Consider the following 19300-nt stretch of genomic DNA (forward strand, 5'->3'; position numbering starts at 1 on the left):
GTGGTTCACTTTAGGGAAGGATGGAAGTAGGATCAGGGAAGGCTACAAAGGGGGTTTAGTGCCATGTATCTGAACTATTTCTTTTAAAAACTGAAGGAACTGTGGCAGAATGTTAAGATTTGACAAAGCTGAGTAGAGGTCATTAAATCATTCTCTTTGTGTTTAAAATATTTCATAAAATTCTAATGTGGTTTTGATTTCACTGTTGAGACATAAAGGAATTTAGTAGATGCAAATAAACACTGTTAGAGTAAAGCAGCACCTTGTCATTTTTTTCACTTTGAGGTTGCAGTGCTATGGAAATAAAACCTTGATGGCGTGATTTTCTCTTTCTCTAGAAAGCTTGAGCACAGCAAAACTGAAATGAAGCCAACACATCCTCATTTCTGTTTCTTTGTTTTGTTTTTTGTTTAGCTCTGGTATTTGGATTGATTTTGGGAAAATTGAAAATACTGCTTTTTACCCTCACTGTAACCATTTTGTTGTCTTAATGCTAAAATTCTAAAGGCAATACTAATTCTTTCATGTTTTAATCTTGAGGGGGATTTAAGATAGCATTCGAATTTTCTCCTGCCTAATTACAACAAAGTGTTATTTGATGCCTAGTGAAATTTTGAAATCCTAAATATTCTTTACCCAGTAATCCTTACAGTAATTGATTCAGCTTTTTCAGAATACTGTGAAGAAGGTATATGATTCTAATGCTGCCCTCTGGCACCATCTACATTCTCTTTTTCTTTCATTGCCATTGTGTGTACTCATATTTAAATGGTAAGGCCAATAGACTCCCCTAAAATAGCACAACCTGTGGAGAGTTTGAAAGAGAAATTTCAAAATAAGGAAAATGTAGTCATTCTCAGTTACAAGAATTTTTTTTTTTTAACCCTGCTGTAGTAAGCCTTTGGTGGTAGTACTGATGAATAGAAGCCAGAAGCTCTGGGGCAGAGTATTGGGGTACACATTAGTCAGAAAAAGAGCTCTGGAGATCTCCAATACGCCCTTGAGTTTTAGATGAGTGCTAAGATGGTGTGTATGTGGGATGAAATGCCTGAGGTCAGGCAAAGCAGTTGGAGTAGTTGTGAACCAGATATTTCCCAGCATTTACACAGGGCTGGGGTATTCAAATTTCATCAAGCTAGAGTGGGGCGTCTTTCTGGACTCTATTCAGTGGAGATCCCAGAAGGACCATAGTAGCGGGAATAAACTGTCACTTGAGTAAAGGCAACTCTGGATGCTCCTTAACAAAGCTTAAAAACAAGTCTTAAGAGGAAAAACTGAACTGCATGTAACCTTAATAGCAACAAAGGAGAACAATAATATCAGATGTTCAATGACATAAAATTCAACATGGGCCAGCATTCAATCAAACATTGAATGCAGGAAAATACCAGGCAGTAGAAACAAACCCAGAAATGATAGAATTAGCTCACAAGCATGTTGAAATATATTATAACTACTTTTATATGAACATAGGAAAATATGAGAAGATATTTACAATCCAAATAGGACTTCTAGAGATGGAAATTACAACATCTGAAGTGAAAATGTCATTTGATGGAGTTAACGGCAGGAGAGATCAGAGAACGTAAAGATACAGCAATAAAATGTATCCAAAAAGAAGCACAGAGAGGGGGGAAAAAGATTTTTTTTTAAAAAATTAATGTATCCTCAGTAACCTGTGGGAAAATATGCAGCATTCAACCTTAAATATAATAGTAGAAGTCCATGGAAGAATCGGGCAGAAAACATAATGGATAAAATTTTCTTATATTTGATAAAAACTATAACTCACAGATTGAAGAAATTGAGTGAACTCCAAGAAATTGAGTGAGCTCCAAGAAGGATCAACACAAAGAAAACAACCCCAAGACACATCATAAACAAATTGCTGGTATGCAGTGATAATTAAAAAAAAAAAACTTTAACCAGAGAGGAGCAGACCAACAATACAAAATATATTCAAGTAAGCTCTTCAAGTGGAAAGAAAATATCACCAAAATTTTCAATATTTAGAAAATTCCACTCTAAACAAAGGGGTGGAAAATGCCAGAAATGGTAAATGTGTGTGAGTACAAAGAAAAGCCTTTATTTTCTCACTTTTTAATTTCTTAAAAGATAATTGACTATTTAAAGCAAAAATAATAATGCATTGTGTGTTTTAAAACATATGGAGACATAAAATATATGGCAATGATTTAAAAAAGAAATTAATTAGAAACTGGAAATATATTGTAAAGTCCTTACACTTAGATGAAGCAATTTAATGGTGAACTGATGAATTAAGTATGTACATTGTAAACCCCAGAGCAACAGCTAAAAATTTTTAAATTAAACCACAAAATATAGCTAATAAGCTAGTAGTGGAAATAAGATAGAATCTTGAAAAGACTATTCAATTCAAGAGAAGATAGGAACATAAACAGATGGATAAATAGAAAACAAAAGGTATGATGGCAGACTTAAATTCAAACATATTGATAATTATATTAAATATGAATGGTCTGTACATCCAGATGATGGAATTTCATTCAGTGCTAAAAAGAAATGAGTTATGAGCCCGTGAAAAGACATGGAGGAATCTTAAACACATCTTACTAAGTGAAAGAAGCCAATCTGAAAAGGCTATACACTGTGTGATATGTGGTAATGACATTCTAGAAAAAGCAAAACTATGGAGATAATAAAAAGATCAGTGGTTGCCAGGGGCAGGGGATACAAATAAGCAGAACACAGAAGGTTTTAGGGCAGTGAAGATACTCTTTATGATATTATAATTAGGATATATGTCATTTACATGTGTCTAAACTCGTAGAATATGTAACACCAAGAGTGAACCCTAAGGTAAACTACAGAATTTTGGTGATTATGATGTATCATCAATGTGGGCGCATCCTTGGTTTAAAAAAAAAAAAAAAAAAAAAGTACCATTCCAATGAGTGATGTTGATAGTGGGGGAGGCTGTGCATGTGTGGGGGCCGGGGGATATGAGAAGTCTCTGTACCTTCCTCTCAGTTTTGTTGTAAACATAAACCTGCTTTAAAAAGTTAAGTCTTTTAAAAAATGTTAATAGCCTAAACATGCCAATTAAAAGGCAGAAATAAACAGAATAAAAGCAAGAACTAACTAAATGCTGTTTACGGGAAACACACTTAATATAAAGACAGTAATTCCGGTTGCCAGTGACGTAAGTGCATTCATCCCATCTGTCTCACTGAATGCAGCTTTAAAACCAGAACGCATGGAACAGCTCTTTGAAATCTCTGAAAAGTACATAATAGCAGATAAATTGGAGAAGATGACCAGAATTTGAATTACCACTGAACTGGTGGTAAATTTGTGATTAGTTTTCCTTCAGTATCCCCTCGCCTGGACTCCAGACAGCCTGAAACTCAGAAGAGGGCCTCAGCACAGACAGGAAGAGCTCCCAAAGGAGCCCTCTGATTCTAGCTTGAGGAGTGGGGAAAGGGTCTCCTAATGCTTAGAGAGAGTGGGGGGAAATCCCCATTTTTCTTTTCTATGTTTCTTCTCTGTTCTCCCATATCGCAGCCCGCAAGTAATCCTACAATGGTGGCAGCAGTAACAGTGGCAGCATAGGTAAATGAGTGGGTGTGGCTGTGTTCCAATTAAATTTTATTTACAAAATCAGCAGCCAGACTCAAAAGCCTTCCATAAAACAAATCTCCAGGCACAGATTGCTTCATTGCAAATTCTCCCAACGACTTGAAGGGAGAAATAACACCAGTTCTACATAGTCTCTTCCAGAAAATAGAAGAGAGCTAATTTTATGAGGGCAGTATTATCTTGATACCAAAAATTAGACAAAGGTAGTACAAGAAAATTAAACTGCAGACCAGTGTCCCTCATGAATACAGATGTAGAAATCCTCAACAAAATAGTAGCAAATTGAATCCAGCATACATGTATAAGAAGAAAACACACCATGACCAAGTGCGTTTTATTCCAGGAATGCAAGGCTAATTCAATATTTTAAAATCTTATAATACAGTCCACCATGCTAACAGTCTAAAGAAGAAAAGCCACATGATCATATCAGTGGATGCAGAAAAAACATTTGACAAAATTCAATATTCCTTCATGACAAGTACAGCAAAGTAGAAATAAAAGAGAACTTCCTCAACCTGACAATAGGCATCCATACAGTCTGTAGCTAGCATCATACTGAATAGAGAAGGACTAAATGCTTTTTCCCTAAGTTTGAGATAAGGCAAGGATGTCCAGTCTCACCCCTCCTACACTTCTATATTGGAAGTCTTAGCCACTGCAATAAGAAATGAAAAAGAATTAAAAGCCATTGGAAAGGAAGAAATAAAGCTGTTGTTATTTATAGATAATGTGTACGTAGAAAATTCTAAGAAACCTACCCCAAAAAACTACAGAACTAGTAAGTGAATTTAGCAAGGTTGAAATTGACAGGCTGATTCTAAAATTTATACCAAATGCAATAAGAAGCATATTGGAATTACTATACTATGTGAATTCTAAACCTACTTAAAAATTACATTAGCCCAGGCAGTATAATACTGGCATATAAAAAGTAGATATATAGATTAATATAACAATAGGAAATCCAGAGTCTCAGTTTTGTATAGTCAATTAAATTTTTCCAAAGGGCCAATGTAAATTCAATGGGAAAAGGATAGTCTTTTCAAAAAATGGTGTTAGAATGACTGAATATTCATAAAGGAAGAGAGTGAATCTCAGTTTTTATCTGATACCAAATATATAAAAACCAATTTTAAATGGATGATAGACCTAAATATAAAAGCTTGAAACTGTAAAACTTCTAGACGATAACATAAGAATCTTGAGACTTGAGGTAGGCAAAAGTTTATGAGAGTGAGATATTACTAAAACTCATTGAACTACACATTTTACATGTTACAGTTTTATTGTATATAAATTACACCTTAATAAAGTTAATTTTTTTAAAACCCACACTGGACTGTCAGGATATCCAGGATAAAATCCAGACCTTACCTTGGCCCTTTACAGTCAGACCATTTTTCATCATTTCCAACCCCACCCTGTCACAGCCCCACATAAGCCCATCATATGCTCCAGCTCTACTGCTCATTTTTTAGCTAACTTTCCTGTCTTTTCTTCCTTGCTTTTATCTAAGGTATTCTTCTACCTAGGAAACTGTTTTTACCTCTTTCACTTGATGAATTCCACTTTTCCCTTTATGACCCAGCTTATTTCTGTAAATCTTTCCTCTTTGTCCTTAGAAGGTTAACTGCTCTGTTCTTTGTTCTTCCAGATCAATTCATGCATACATCTGTGTTAGAACATACCAGTGTGCTGTGGTAAAGGGTTCTAATAGAAGATGAGTTGTTTGCCTCTCTCACTTCTTTTTTATCTGATGTAGTATTTGGCATATTAGAAATATCCTGCTGAACGAATGAATAAGTACAGTAATATGTGTTGTCATTGAAATTAATTTCCTCTCATCACCGTGGGTGACACACGCCAAGGGCATTTATCTAGCTCCTGTATTTGGTTGCCCCATTTTGTCAGCTCTGATGTTCTCAGAAGTTTCGGCATGGCTAAAGAGAGTTCTCTGTTGTTGAGTTAAAAAGTAGTTTTTGACTCTGTATGGCATGTAAAATTTTTAGATAAAATTAAATAAAGCCAGAAGTATAATCAGGACAATTTGCTGTGTATGTACCACTTATTTTACTGTCCAGAAAGTAATGACAAGATTTTTTTAACAAAATATTGTATACATAGCTGTACAGTTATTCTTCCGTGTGTGTGTGTGTGTGTGTGTGTGTGTGTGTGTATGTTAATATCTTCAGTAATGATAAATCTTTTTTTGGGAATGGTAAATCTACCGTTGGGGGTAGACTGGATTTTTGGAAAGCAAGAGAAGACAGTGTGAATACGGAATTTCTCAGACTAAGAATTTTACATTTGGCCAAAAGCACAAGGGAACTATAAAATGATGAGCCTAGTTTGTTTTTGCTTCATTTTGGGTTTTTGTTGTTGTTGCTGTTTTCACAGCCTAGTTCTAACAATAGTTCCAAAAGAAGTACTCTACAACATTTGAGAACTTCCTGCATTGTGGGAGTTAAGAGACCAGACTTCCAGGATGAATACTTTTAAAGGATTTAAAAAACACTTACTTTAAATTCAGGATTTTTTTAAATTTGTTTTCCTTTCAAAATAATGTACAATTTTATTGTAAAAGCTTATGTGGCAGTATTTATTTTAAAAATTCAGATCTTTTTCTTGTGATTTGGCTTTGAAAAATATTATTAAAATCAGGCTGTTTAGTTCTCTTTCTCTGTTATTAGTAAGGTCTTATGTGATGGAGAATCCATTTCTTTTTTTTTTTTCTTTCACTTTTTAACTCTAAGCTTTAATAGTGATAATAATTTTTTTAATTTATCCCCCTTGTGGGGAAATGAAATTTTATTGGTCTGGAAGAAACTTAATGTTAAAAAACGACTAGGACAGAATTGAAATGAAATCAATTTTGTTCTTGATTGAACTGTACCACTGCTTTGTGGTATACTAATAGCCATCTGCCGATGATAAAAACAAAGTGATATAGCACAGTTCCATAGAGAGTGTCCTATTCAGCTCTCACCACAGTATACACACTTAACAGCATCAATCATTTTATATCTATTTGACACTGATTAATTACTCTGATCTATTCTGGTATTATAGCCACTGACTTGGTACTTTAGTCAGGCTTGAACAATTGAAGTGAGTGCAGCAGTGTGAACTATGTATTTATTACTGTGACCCTTCGTGCTATTTAATTAACATAAATAAGTGCTGTTTGCACCCCCGTTTTGAAATTAAGGTTATTACAGAAATAGTTATTTTACTGGTATTTCATTTTAAGACATGAAAATTACAGCATCAGCTTATAAGACAATGTTATAACTTTTTTAAAAAAATAAATTTATTTGTTTATTTTTGGCTGCGTTGGGTCTTCATTGCTGTGCGCAGGCTTTCTCTAGTTGCGGCGAGCAGGGGCTACTCTTTGTTGGGGTGCACGGGCTTCTCATTGTGGTGACTTCTCTTGTTGCGAAGCACGGACTCTAGCCACTTGGGCTTCAGTAGTTGTGGCTCGCGGGCTCTAGAGCGCATGCTCAGTAGTTGTGGCACACGGGCTTAGTTGCTCCGCAGCATGTGGGATCTTCCCGGACCATGGATCGAACCTGTGTCCCCTGCATTGGCAGGCGGATTCCCAACCACTGCGCCACCAGGGAAGTCCCTTAATGTTACAACTTTTTAATTATTCAGGTATTTTAATTTAACATTGGTGCTTAAAATTTTTTCTTTTGTGAAAATTTAACAAAATTATCCACTGCCAGTTCATCTTGAGTTGGGCTGTATTTTAAATTAAGGGGTACAAAGACCACTTAAATATATTCTTTAAAGTTGAAATGCAGGATTAGATAACCTGCTTTATAGGCACCAGGGAACATTTTGACCCTACACTAAGGATTGAATAGGATAGTTACAAACTAGCCAACTTAACATTTTTTTTAACATGTCTAAAGCAATTTAAGGAGCAGCAACCATTAGGGCACATACACTAAAAAGAAATATTTGCAACAAAACCTCATATACATCAACAAGAAAATCACTAAAGGTAAATGCTCAGAGGATTTCTTTTTAGATGGTGGTTAAACATTTGAAATATTAATAATACCCATCACTACTGATAATCACTGAATTGCAAATCAAAGCAGATTCAGGTTGTTGTTTATCTAAATAACAAAGATGTTTTTATCATTTTCTTTCATTCTTTTTCTGTTGTTGCTTGGTTTCTAATAACGCTCAACATTCATGAAGACGGCAGGAGTGTAAAACTGGAACACACTTTATTCCTTTTTTTAAAAAGTATTCCACTTCTCATAATCCATCCTAAGGAATCGAGTGAAAATTTACTTTTTTAAAAAATCTTTGCTATTCTAAGCAGTGAAAGTAACGTTGTAATTTGCTTTTCTTTAAAGTATCTTTATAGAATTTTTTCATTTTTGTATAAACAAATCTTCAACCTTTTCCTTTTGGTTTCTGACTTTGGTTCCATACTAAAAAATTTCATATTCCTATATTTACACATTTCTCTTGACTCCTTTTCTCAGTGAGTTAAAATGCCCCGTTTACCGTGTACTGAATCTCCATAATGGATCTTTTGGTTTCTCTACTATATTCTGTTTATCTATGAATTTATTCCTAAGCCACCACATTTTAAAAACAGCTTTATTTTATATCTACATACAGAAAAAATTCACACATTTTAGGGCTTCCCTGGTGGCGCAGTGGTTAAGAATCCGCCTGCCAATGCAGGGGACACGGGTTCGAGCCCTGGTCCGGGAAGATCCCACATGCCGCGGAGCAGCTAAGCCCGTGTGCCACAACTACTGAGCCTGCGCTCTAGAGCCCGTGCTCTGCAACAAGAGAAGCCACTTCAATGAGAAGCCCATGTACCACAAAGAAGAGTAGCCCCCTCATCGCAACTAAAGAAAGCCCACGTGGCAACGAAGATCCAACGCAGCGCCCCCCAAAAACATGTCCTCCTTCTAGAACTTGCAGTCTCTTAGAAAAAAAAAAAATTCACACATTTTAATTGTACAGTTTAATGAATTTTGACAAATGTATACCCCACACTAGTTAAGACATAGAATATTTATATCACTCTAAAAAGTTTCCTTGTTGATCCTCTCTGCAGGCAGTCATCCCCACTAGAGTTGGTCATCCCCAGCTTCAATTTCCAGACCAGGAGAACCACTGATCTGCTCTCTATCACTGTGTATTAGTATTACTAATAGTTAAGACATTAGTATCCTTTTAGAATTTTATATCAAAGTTACTATACAGAATATACTCCAGTTTCTTTGCTTTTAGCATATTTTAAAAATTCATCTGTTTATCAGTAGTTTGTTCCTTTTTATTGCCAAGTAGTATTCCTTTGTATGGACTTACTGTAATTTACATATGCATCCACTTGCTGCTAGACTTTTGGATCGTTTTCAGTTAGGCACCATTATGGATAAAATAGCTATGGACATTCATGTAAAAGTTTTTGTGTGGGCATATGTTTTCATTTCTCCTGGGCAGATACCTAGGAGTGGGATTATTGAGTCTTATGGTAAATATATACTTAACTTTACAGGAAACTGGCATACTTCTTCACAGTGACTGTGCTTATTCAACATTCCTACCACTGTTGACGGTTCATTTGCTCCACATCTTTGTCAGCACTTATATAAAAGGGCAGTCATTTTAAGTCATTCTATTACATGTATATGTAGTGACAGCTGTGTTTTTAATTTGCATTTGCCTTATGACTAATGATGTTGAGCCTCTTCTCATATGTTTATTGATCATTTGTACATCTTTTTTTGGTGAGGTTTCTTTTAAAATATTTTGTTCAATTTTTGATTGGGTTGTCATCTTATTGAGTCATAAGGATCTTTATATATATGCATACAAGTTCTTTGTCAGATGTATGTGGTGCTAATATTTTTATTCCAATTCCTAGTTTGTCTTTTCATTTTCTTAAGGTCTTTTGAAGTCTGTGCTTTTGTGTCCTAATTAAGAAATCTTTGCTATCTTAACATCAAAGTTTTTCCTTTATGGTTCCTCTAAAAATTTTATAATTTTGTCAGTACATCTAGGCCTATAATCTATTTCACGTTGATTTTAAAAATAATAGTTCATCTTTTCCCAAATGTGTATTAGGTTGTCTCATCATCATTTCTTGAAAAGGCTATGCTTTTCTCATTTAATTATCCTGGTTCTTTTGTCAAAAATTAATTGACCATATATGCGTAAGTCCATTTCTGAGCTTTATTTGTTCCATTAATCTGTGTCTTTTCTTATGCCAGTAAGACACCTTCTTTGTAAGGTGATATAAGTCCTACTTTATTCTTTTTCAAAATTGTTTTCACTATTCTAGATCCCTTAAATTCCATATAAATTTAAAAATCAACTTATTAATTTCTGGCAAAAAAAAATCCTACTAGGATTTTGATAGGGATTGTGTTGAATCCATAGATTGCTCTGGGGAGAGCTGACTTCTTAACAGTACTCTCATCCACAAGCAAAATGTATCTCCCCATTTACTTAGATCATCCTTAGCAGTGTTTCATAGTTTGATGTAACTAAATGTTACATATATGTTGTTATATTTATCTCAAGTATTGCATGCTTTTTCAATGCTATTGTAAATGCTATTGTGGTTTTTTGATTACAATTTGTAATTCTTCATTGCTCACATGTAAAAATGCAATTTTTTATATTGATCTTATATCCTGAGATTGCTAATCCTTTCAGTTCTAGTAGCTTTTTTTTTTTGAATATTGCTTAAGGATTTTCTATTTGTTAAGACCATACAGTCTGCAAATAAAGACTGTTTTACTTTTTTTCCCCCAGTCTATATATTTTTTTCTTCCCCCACATCTTAATGCTGTGACTAGGACATCCAACAGAATACTAATTAGAGGTGGTCAGAATGAGCATCCTTACCTCAGTCCCAGTCTTAGGAAGAAAGCATTCCGTTTTTCACCATTAATAATGATGTTATCTATAGTTTCTCATAGATTTTCTTTATCGGGTTGAAGAAGATTCCTTCTATTCCTAGCTTGCTGAAAGTTGTTAGAAATTAATTTTGTCACAGTTTTACTCAAATAGAAAAAGAAATTAATTTTGTCAGATGCTTTTTCTACATTTGTGTGAGACAATCATGATTTTTCTCTTTTGTTCAAAGGATGTTTTTTTATTTCTTATGCAGCAGGTTTTTATTAGTTATCTATTTTATACATATTAGTGTATGTTCAAAGGATTTTTGAATCTTTCTTCATAAGTGATATTTACCTGTAGTTTTCTTCTAATAAATTTGTCTTCTTTTACACTAATATGTATAAAATGGATAGCTAATAAGAACCTACTATATAAAAAAATAAATAAAATTCTAAAAAACAAAAAAAGTTATTTTAGTATCGGGATAATGCTGCCCTCAAAAGATGAGTTATGGAGTATTCCCTCCTTTATTTTTTGTACATTTGGTATTACTTTTCCTTAAATATTTGATAGAATTCCCCAACGAAGACCTTTGGGTCTGTCTTCTTTGTTTTCTAATATAAGCATTTCAAGTTATCAGTTTTTCCTCTAGGCACTGTTTTAGCTATCGGCTACCTGTTTTTACATGTTGTGTTTCATAATCATTCAAATCGAAATGCTGTCTAATTTTCTTTTAGATTTTTATTTTGATTTATGGAATATTTAGAAGTCTGTTTAATTTCTAAATATTTTGGGCTTTTTCAAGTGTCTTTTTGTTACTGATTTTTTATTTCATTCAGTTTTTGTCAGAGAACATATTCTGTATGATGTCTATATGTTTAAATGTATTAAGATTTGTTTTATGAACCAGTATATGATCCCTCTTGGTTCTATAGATGTCAGCCAGGTCAGGTTGGTTAATAATGTTCAGGTCTTCCATATTCTTTCTGATTTTCTGTCTAGTTGTTATTATCAACAAAGGAGAGGCGAACTTTGCAATGATGATTGTGGATATGTCTGTTTCTTCTTATGGTTCTGTCAGGTTTGCGTCATGCATTTTGAAGCTCTGTAATTATATGCACACAGAAGTTTATGATGTCTCATTTATGAATTGAACAACTTATCAATTCGAAATGTCTTTATCTCTGGTTATTTTTTTCCCTTTGGTCAACTTTGTGTGAAAGTAATATAGCCATTCCAGCCTCTTTTTTTTTGTGATACGCGGGCCTCTCACTGTTGTGGCCTCTCCCGTTGCGGAGCACAGGCTCTGGATGCGCAGGCTCAGCGGCCATGGCTCACGGGCCCAGCCGCTCCACGACATGTGGATCTTCCCAGACCGGGGTACGAACCCGCGTCCCCTGCATCGGCAGGTGGACTCCCAACCACTGCGCCATCAGGGAAGCCCCTTTGTGCTATTTTTATAAAAACATTTCACTTCCCCAAATGTTTTAAATCCCACAATACAGTGTTACTATTTTTGCTTTAAACAGTCAATTATCTATTAAATAAATTTTAAAAAGGAAAAAACATATTTACCACGTACTTACTATTTTCTAGCACTGTATTCCTTTGTGTAGATCCAGGTTTCTTTTTGGTGTCATTTTCCTGCTGTCTGAAGAACTTCCTTTAACATTTCTTGTAGTGCAGGCCTCCTGGAAAAGAATTTCTTGCTTTTGTTTCTTTGAAAAAAGAATTTTTTTCTTATTTTTCATTTATTAAGGATTTTTGCTGGATATAGAATTTTTAACAGGTTTTCTTGCATCACTTCAAAGATGTGTCCAGCTGATGAAAATTTTGAGATCACTCTTTTCTATCTTCCCTTATATGTAATATGTCTTTTTTTCTCTGAACATTTTACAGATTATTCTTTTTATCACTGGTTTTCAGGAAGTTAAGATGTGCCTTGATGTGTTTTTGTTATTGTTGTAACTTTTTTTTTCCTGCTTATAGGCCTCAATTTGCAGCGCTTTAAAAATCTATCCATTTTAAAATGGATGTCAAACACTGGAAGCATTATTTTGCTGAATGTTTGGATTTTGGTTACTTTCTTTTAAAAAGTATGTGAAGTTTGCTTTGGCAGGGAATTAAGTTATTTAAAGATTACCTTGATCTTTACAAAAAATGTTTTAAAGCTTTGTTAGAGAGCAGTGGTGTGGCCTTTACTCTCTGGGTGGTGTAATGCTAAAGCGTAATCTGGTGTCTCTAGTGAATCATCATAAGTGTTCAGCAGGTTCCTTCTATTCTGGCTGCTTGGAACTCAGACCTCCCAGCCTGTGTGAGCTCTGGAAATTGTTCGGCTAATTGCTCCCTAGGAGTTGTTCTTTGCTCAAAATCATGAAATTTTTCCATACACAAACAGAGATCAGTATTTAGTTAAAGTCTCAAGAGAACTCAGTGAAGATTTATGGAACTCTTTCCCTGAAACTAACATTTGAAATTAGTTGTATCTCTTTTTTCCCCCGTAATAGTAGTACATCTGTATTCTTAATTTCTGTTTTATGTCATATTGCATTGTGTAGAACATTCAAGAATAATGTTAAATAATGTAGTGATAGTGGTATTTTTGCTGTGTTCTCACTTTAATCTAAATGCTGCTGTGTTTGCTTTTTATCATATTTGCTCTCAGATTTTGATAAATATTCTCTCAATAAAGAAAGTTACACTTCTTATGTAGATAAGAGACTTTTTCTATGACTAGATGAAGTTTATTAGTAAAGGCCCATTTATCATTATGTGGTAATTTGAGCATGTGTATGTCCTAAAATCCTGCAGTTTCCATCCTAGAGAAACTATTGTCTTATGGACACAACAGACATATATAACAGTAATCATAGCAGCGTTATTTGTAATAAAAAAAACTAGAAATAATTTAATGGAAGAACAAATAAATAGCAGTCTGTTAATACAGGATACATCTCTGTGAAGTGGAACTACTTTGAATAGGTAATGGTAACAAGAAATTAGAATCATGGTTACCACTGGAGGTTGGAGAATTGATGTGATTGGATTGGAGGGACATAATACGGGGTTTCAGTGGTTTGTGTAAGATTCCAGCCTGATGTTGGGTCTGTGGAGATCATTTCATTATTTTTATATCTCAAGTATACATTATCTGTCTTTTCATACATAGGAACTACTGTAGAGAAGCAACTAAATTAAGTAATTTACACTAAGACACATTGCTTATAAATAGGAGGGAATTAACAAGCCACTAATTTGTAAAATTCAACACTTGTTAACTTGTGTTGATAATTCAGTAACAGTAATTTAAACCTAATAACCAAGTTGATAATTACTCTTTCCTGTCATATACTTATAAAACCAATAGCAGTTTATCATAGAGCAGCTACTCATTTCCAATTTTAGTATCAGTAAATGATAAGTTCAGGATATGACTGTTGGTATAAAATAACAATTTTTAAATGTTGGTAAAAAATAGAAACAAGAAAATATTGCCTATATATTCAAAAATGGAAAATCTCTTAGATTTGTTGAAGATACTTATGACTTCTTCCCTAGGTTAATGTCTTAATGGTCAAGAAAACATGTATTATAGCTTATTAAAGTTATAGAATAAAAATTATTATATAAAATTTAATATTAGTAAAATTTTTATAAAGTGGCTAAATGTTTTTACAAATAATGTCATAGAATAGTAAAATTTTGACTGTCTCATGTCCATTAAAGTGTATGAAAACTAATAATCAATTTTCAGGTAGAGGTAGGGCGGTACTAGACTGTAGTTGACGAACATGGGCTCTGGAATCAAAACTGCCCTGCTTAACATCCTGGTTCTTCCCTAACTGGTGGTATGACCTTGGGCAAATTGCTTAGCCTTCCTGAACCTTGTTTCTCATCTGTAAAGTGAGGGAAACGTACTTAACCTCACAGAGATACTTTGTGATCATTAAGTGAGATAAATCACATAAAGGCTTTAGAATAGGGCTAGCACAAAATAAATGTTAAATAAATATTAGGAATTATTGTCTAATAATCAACCTGCACTTTCTACAAAGTTTGTAGAACTACCTCACAGGTAATCTTTGTCAGGCTATTGATGAGCTTGGCGTGTGATGTAGTTTTTTTTTTCATTTTCTGAGTAATATAGAGGAATAGGTCAGATACAGAAGCCAAAGAAAGCCAGATGTACGTATTAACATAACACCCACACGTAAAATCACTGTTATATTAGGTTACATAGACTGCATCTTGGGCCACATTATTTTTTCCATTACTCTAATTCCTTAATTTTGTATTAAACTATATAAGCCTTGTCTTTTTTACAGGCTGTGTAGAATGTATCAGTAATGGAATCTTTATACTCTGAAGTATAGCTATGAGGTGGTTCTGCTGTGTTTTACTGTGTTATTTCACTATCATATTGAAAAGCATTCAGATTCTTTAGCCCTTAATGTGGGGGATTTGATTTGCAGCGTTTTTTAAAATAAGATACTGATTCAGTATTTTGATGGTTTTATATAGATTCCACAGTCATTTTATATGGAGCCTCACTGTATCCATCCAGATTTTCAAAGCTATACCTGATAGTATTTGCTGTGATTTTACTCTTATTAAAGCAAGGAATGGTGATCAGTTACAACTTAACAATCTTGTTTTTATTTTTAAACGGCTGTTGGTAAATAAATGAAAAAACTTAAAATGAGAAGTATCTATAATCAGAAAAGCACATAGATATAATTCCATTTTGGAGTGAAACAAAATTTGGAGCATACAGGATAAGTTTTTAGGGAATCATTCTTTGCCTTGTATTTTTTGTGTTCATTCTTTTACCTGTGTAAGCTCTGTTTTACGTTTACGGTGTGAGTACCTTAAAGGCCAGCAGCCTTGTCATGTGCCTCTATAAAATACACATGTAAATTTTCGCAGCTGTAATTTTCATTTCCCCAAAATGCCATTCACCAAGGGCTCTCTATATGTGTTTTCTCTTCCTTAAAAGCTGCTCCATGTACACTCGTTAAGGTAACCTTGACTTTAGTCCTCAGATAATTCATCCATTAATTCTTGTGAAGCTTTGCCTTTTACTGCCTTCTGACGATCCCCAATCCTCCCCTCCAGCACACTTTAGACACATACCTGTTGTATAATTGTTAATGTAGCTATTTCGCTTCACCCTTGACCATGAACTCTTTGAGGGCAGGGGCCATGTCTTTTTTTTTTATGCCCAGGACGCACCATAAGGGCTCATATTGAGGAGTCCAATAACACAGCCCCCAACCCTGCAGTGACCACTGTAGTTTTGCTTACTCTTTCACAAGCATTTGACACTTGTGCTGCGTAAGTTAGATCTGTTTTGTTCAAAAATTAAACATAAAATTGCCCTAAAAAATTTTTAAGTTAAAAAAAAATTAGTGAAACATTTCACACCAAAAAAGAGCAATACTAGGTCTACTCTTACTTTTCTGCTACACTGTATTCCTTGAATTCTGAAACACACTTTTTGCCTTTCTTCTATAGGTGAAGCCTTGAAAGGAAAGATCACAGTGCACAAGAATAAGAAAGATCCACGGTCTCTCATTGTGACCCTCACATTGGATAATTCAACTCAAACTTATGGTCTCCAGTGAAAAGGCCACAAAAGCACTACTTTGCAGTTTTTGTTGTAGGGGAGGGGTAGAGAGGGAGGGGAGGGAGGGTTTTATGTGAGCGCATGGATGATGGGTCCTTTCCTGAGCCTCCTCAGTAGGAGAGAAGAAGCATGGCAGGAATCTGAGGATGCAGCTAAGGAGGGCACTGCCTGATCCTGGTGATCCACCACCATAATCACATTCTTGGAAGTCTGGTCAGTGAGATTTAACCAAATGTAACCCCTACATTGAGTTTCCCTGTATTGAAAGTCATTTAAATTGGCCTAAATTTGGAACAGAGATAGTCTTTTGTTGTTTTAAATAAGTTTCTTACTATAAATTTTAAATACTGGTAATTGATTAGTTATTTGGATGTTGTTTTATTAAACTAGTAACTGTGTACAAGGTATTACATATTTTATTGCAGATTTCCTTTCTGAGGAGTAGTTTTAATTGTATTTGCTAGAATATCAGGCTATAATACATTAAAAGAGCAAGCATAAGGGACTAAAATATGGAAACAAGACCACACAAATTGTATTTGAAGACAGCTTAGTTGATTGCCACATAATTCTGTTCTCATTTTTTAGCTTCTTCTCTCTTTGCAAATATTTTTGAGTCATATAGTTTTCTAGTATTGCCCAGGAGATTTGGTTTCAATGCATTTACCCTAGGTTTCATAAAAGTTTTTAAAGATTGGGATAAATATGTACTTATTTACTAATACTTTTTTCAAACTAGATTTATGTGCAATTTAAACATGTAACTGTTAATATACGTATATCACTCTATACAATTGTGTCATTTACAATTATTGACTCAGTTTGAAGCACAGAACAGAAAACATTCAATTAAATGTATACAACAACTATTAGCATTATAAAGTGACATTTCAATATATTAAAGCCTTTTATAAAATCAGAAGCATTTAAAACAAGTCTTAACAAAGGAATCATTTTTAAGATAACGGAAATTTTAAGGAGAAGTGGGTCACATGCTTCTTTTCAGTTCACCAGCTAGTTCTTTTTCAAAACAAGACACACACAAGGCAGCATAGTTAAGTGTTGAGAAGCATGAGCTCTGGAGCCAGTTCAGGCCTTGGCTGCAGCTCTTACTTCCTGTGTAATCTTAGGTTCCTTAACCTCTCTCCCCCTCCGTGAATGTTGCCAATTCATAAACTGATACATTTCAACTGTTGATACTTAGATCAGTGCCTGGCACATAGAAAACAGTCAATACATGCTAGGTGATATTAATTATCATCATCATACAGACAGGGACCCCTTCCAAAGAATATATGACATCGACATTAGATCAGTTTGTGAATTGTCAACCTCATCAAATACTACACTAGTACGTGTGTGGGAAGATTACAACAGAAATTAATATTTAATGTAGGAAAAACTGTATCAAAAAGAAATTGTCTTTTGGTCTTTATTAGAAAATTGGACTTATAGCAATGGGAAGAATAATCCCTTCAAATTATGATATTTCAGATCTTAGTCGAAGTCTTCCTTCATAAGCATGATTTCTCTTGTCACTGGGCTAAACTAGTTAGCTTGTTTTCACCATGATTTGAATTCAGACCATTACTGGAAATGTGTAGTGCTGATAACATAGCACAGAGTACTTTAAATTTTTGTCTGGAATGGCTTCACATACAAATTTGAGTAGGGTGGGATGATAAAACAAAAATAAGCCCGTAAGATTTACCATTAAATTTTTAAAGTAACCAAAATTTACTTTTTTCTTTTTTATAAGTGCATAACAGATACTTTCTACTATTTAAAAGAGTACTTCTCAAAAATGATTTCCTATTAAAACTCTTGTTTGATTTTTAGGGGATTTTCACCCAGTGGCTCTACTGATTTTCTTCTATTGGTCATAAGTAGTCCAACCATAGTTAGTGGATCTCTGTTCTTTTCAGTTAGCCTTTCCAGGCTGGAACATTCTAATTTGTGTAACTAAACATCTTATGAGATGTGAGAGTCCAAATATTAACTCTTTGATTAGAATTTCAGCCATTAAACTGTTGTAGAAAGTAAGTACTTTATAGCCCTTACAGTGATAAATGCAATTTTCTTTCATGCTGTGGCAGATGGGCATTTATGGTTAGCAGTTTGCTCTGTCCCAAGGATCTTATTCCCATTAAGAAAATACATTTTTCTCCTATTTTCCTTTGTGAAAACTAACATTGTAATTTTGTAATGTGTGGGGTTCACACGATTAGTCATCTCTGTTTAGTAGAGCAGTATTTTCTAAAAAGAGCATTTTGAAAGGAATGTTCCAAGAAAACAACTGAGAATGTACAGTGGTTGCACAGTGAAGGTGGTTAATACGTAGCCTCAACTGCTAGGAACACACTTTAGAATGAATCAGAGAGCTGTCAGATAACTGAAATAATTTCTGTTTGGGGAGGAGGGTAAGGCTCCACAGAATTATTTGCTTTCTTATCACTTAGTCTAGATTAACAGTCTGGTTCACCTGTGTCTCGCAGCATTCTACCTGTCACTTCTTTTCTTTTTTTTTTTTAAAGATTTGTTTATTATTTATTTGTTTTACTTATTTTTTGGCTGCATCGGGTCTTAGTTGTGGCACGCGGGATCTTAGTTGAGGCGTGCCGGATCCTTCGTTGCGGCACGTGGGCTCTTTGTTGCAGTGTGCGGGCTTCTCTGTAGTTGTGACAAGCAGGTTTTCTCTTCTCTAGTTGTGGCACACAGGCTCCAGGGTGTGTGAGCTCTGTAGTTGTGGTGCGCGGGGTCCAGAGTGCATGGGCTCTGTAGTTGGCAGCACACAGGCTGTCTAGTTGAGGCGCGCAAGCTCGGTAGTTGTGGCGTGCGGGCTTAGTTGCCCTGCAGCATGTGGGATCTTAGTTCTCTGACCAGGGATGGAACCCGCCTCCCCTGCATTGTAAGGCTGATTCTTTACCACTGGACCACCAAGGAAGTCCCTACCTCTATCACTCCTTAAAAAGGAATATTTAGAATGTATTGTGTGACATTGCTGATTTGAGATCAGTCTAGACTAATCTCACCAATCAGGCTATCAAGTGGAGGAAGCAGGGTAACAGTACAGCTAAGATCATTCAACAGGAAAAATTAAAACAGGATGAGGCGCCACTTGGCTTCCACTGGCCATTTGGTAAGCTTCTAGGCCATAACATACCCAAA

At 34.8% G+C, this 19300-nt stretch overlaps 1 protein-coding gene across 4 annotated transcripts in view; it reads left to right on the forward strand.

Annotated features, from left to right (window-relative positions):
• Window positions 1-16130, forward strand: part of PRMT3 (protein arginine methyltransferase 3) — a 134355-nt gene extending 118225 nt beyond the window's left edge. For all 4 annotated transcript variants that reach the window (XM_065882044.1, XM_065882041.1, XM_065882043.1 and 1 more), the window contains one exon: window positions 16021-16130. In XM_065882044.1, coding sequence (XP_065738116.1) covers window positions 16021-16130 — 110 coding nt within the window. The remainder of the gene's footprint in view (window positions 1-16020) is intronic.
• The last annotated feature ends 3170 nt before the right edge of the window (window positions 16131-19300 follow it).

The sequence above is a fragment of the Phocoena phocoena genome, chromosome 8 (assembly GCF_963924675.1).
Source record: "Phocoena phocoena chromosome 8, mPhoPho1.1, whole genome shotgun sequence".
Classification (NCBI taxonomy): domain Eukaryota; kingdom Metazoa; phylum Chordata; class Mammalia; order Artiodactyla; family Phocoenidae; genus Phocoena; species Phocoena phocoena.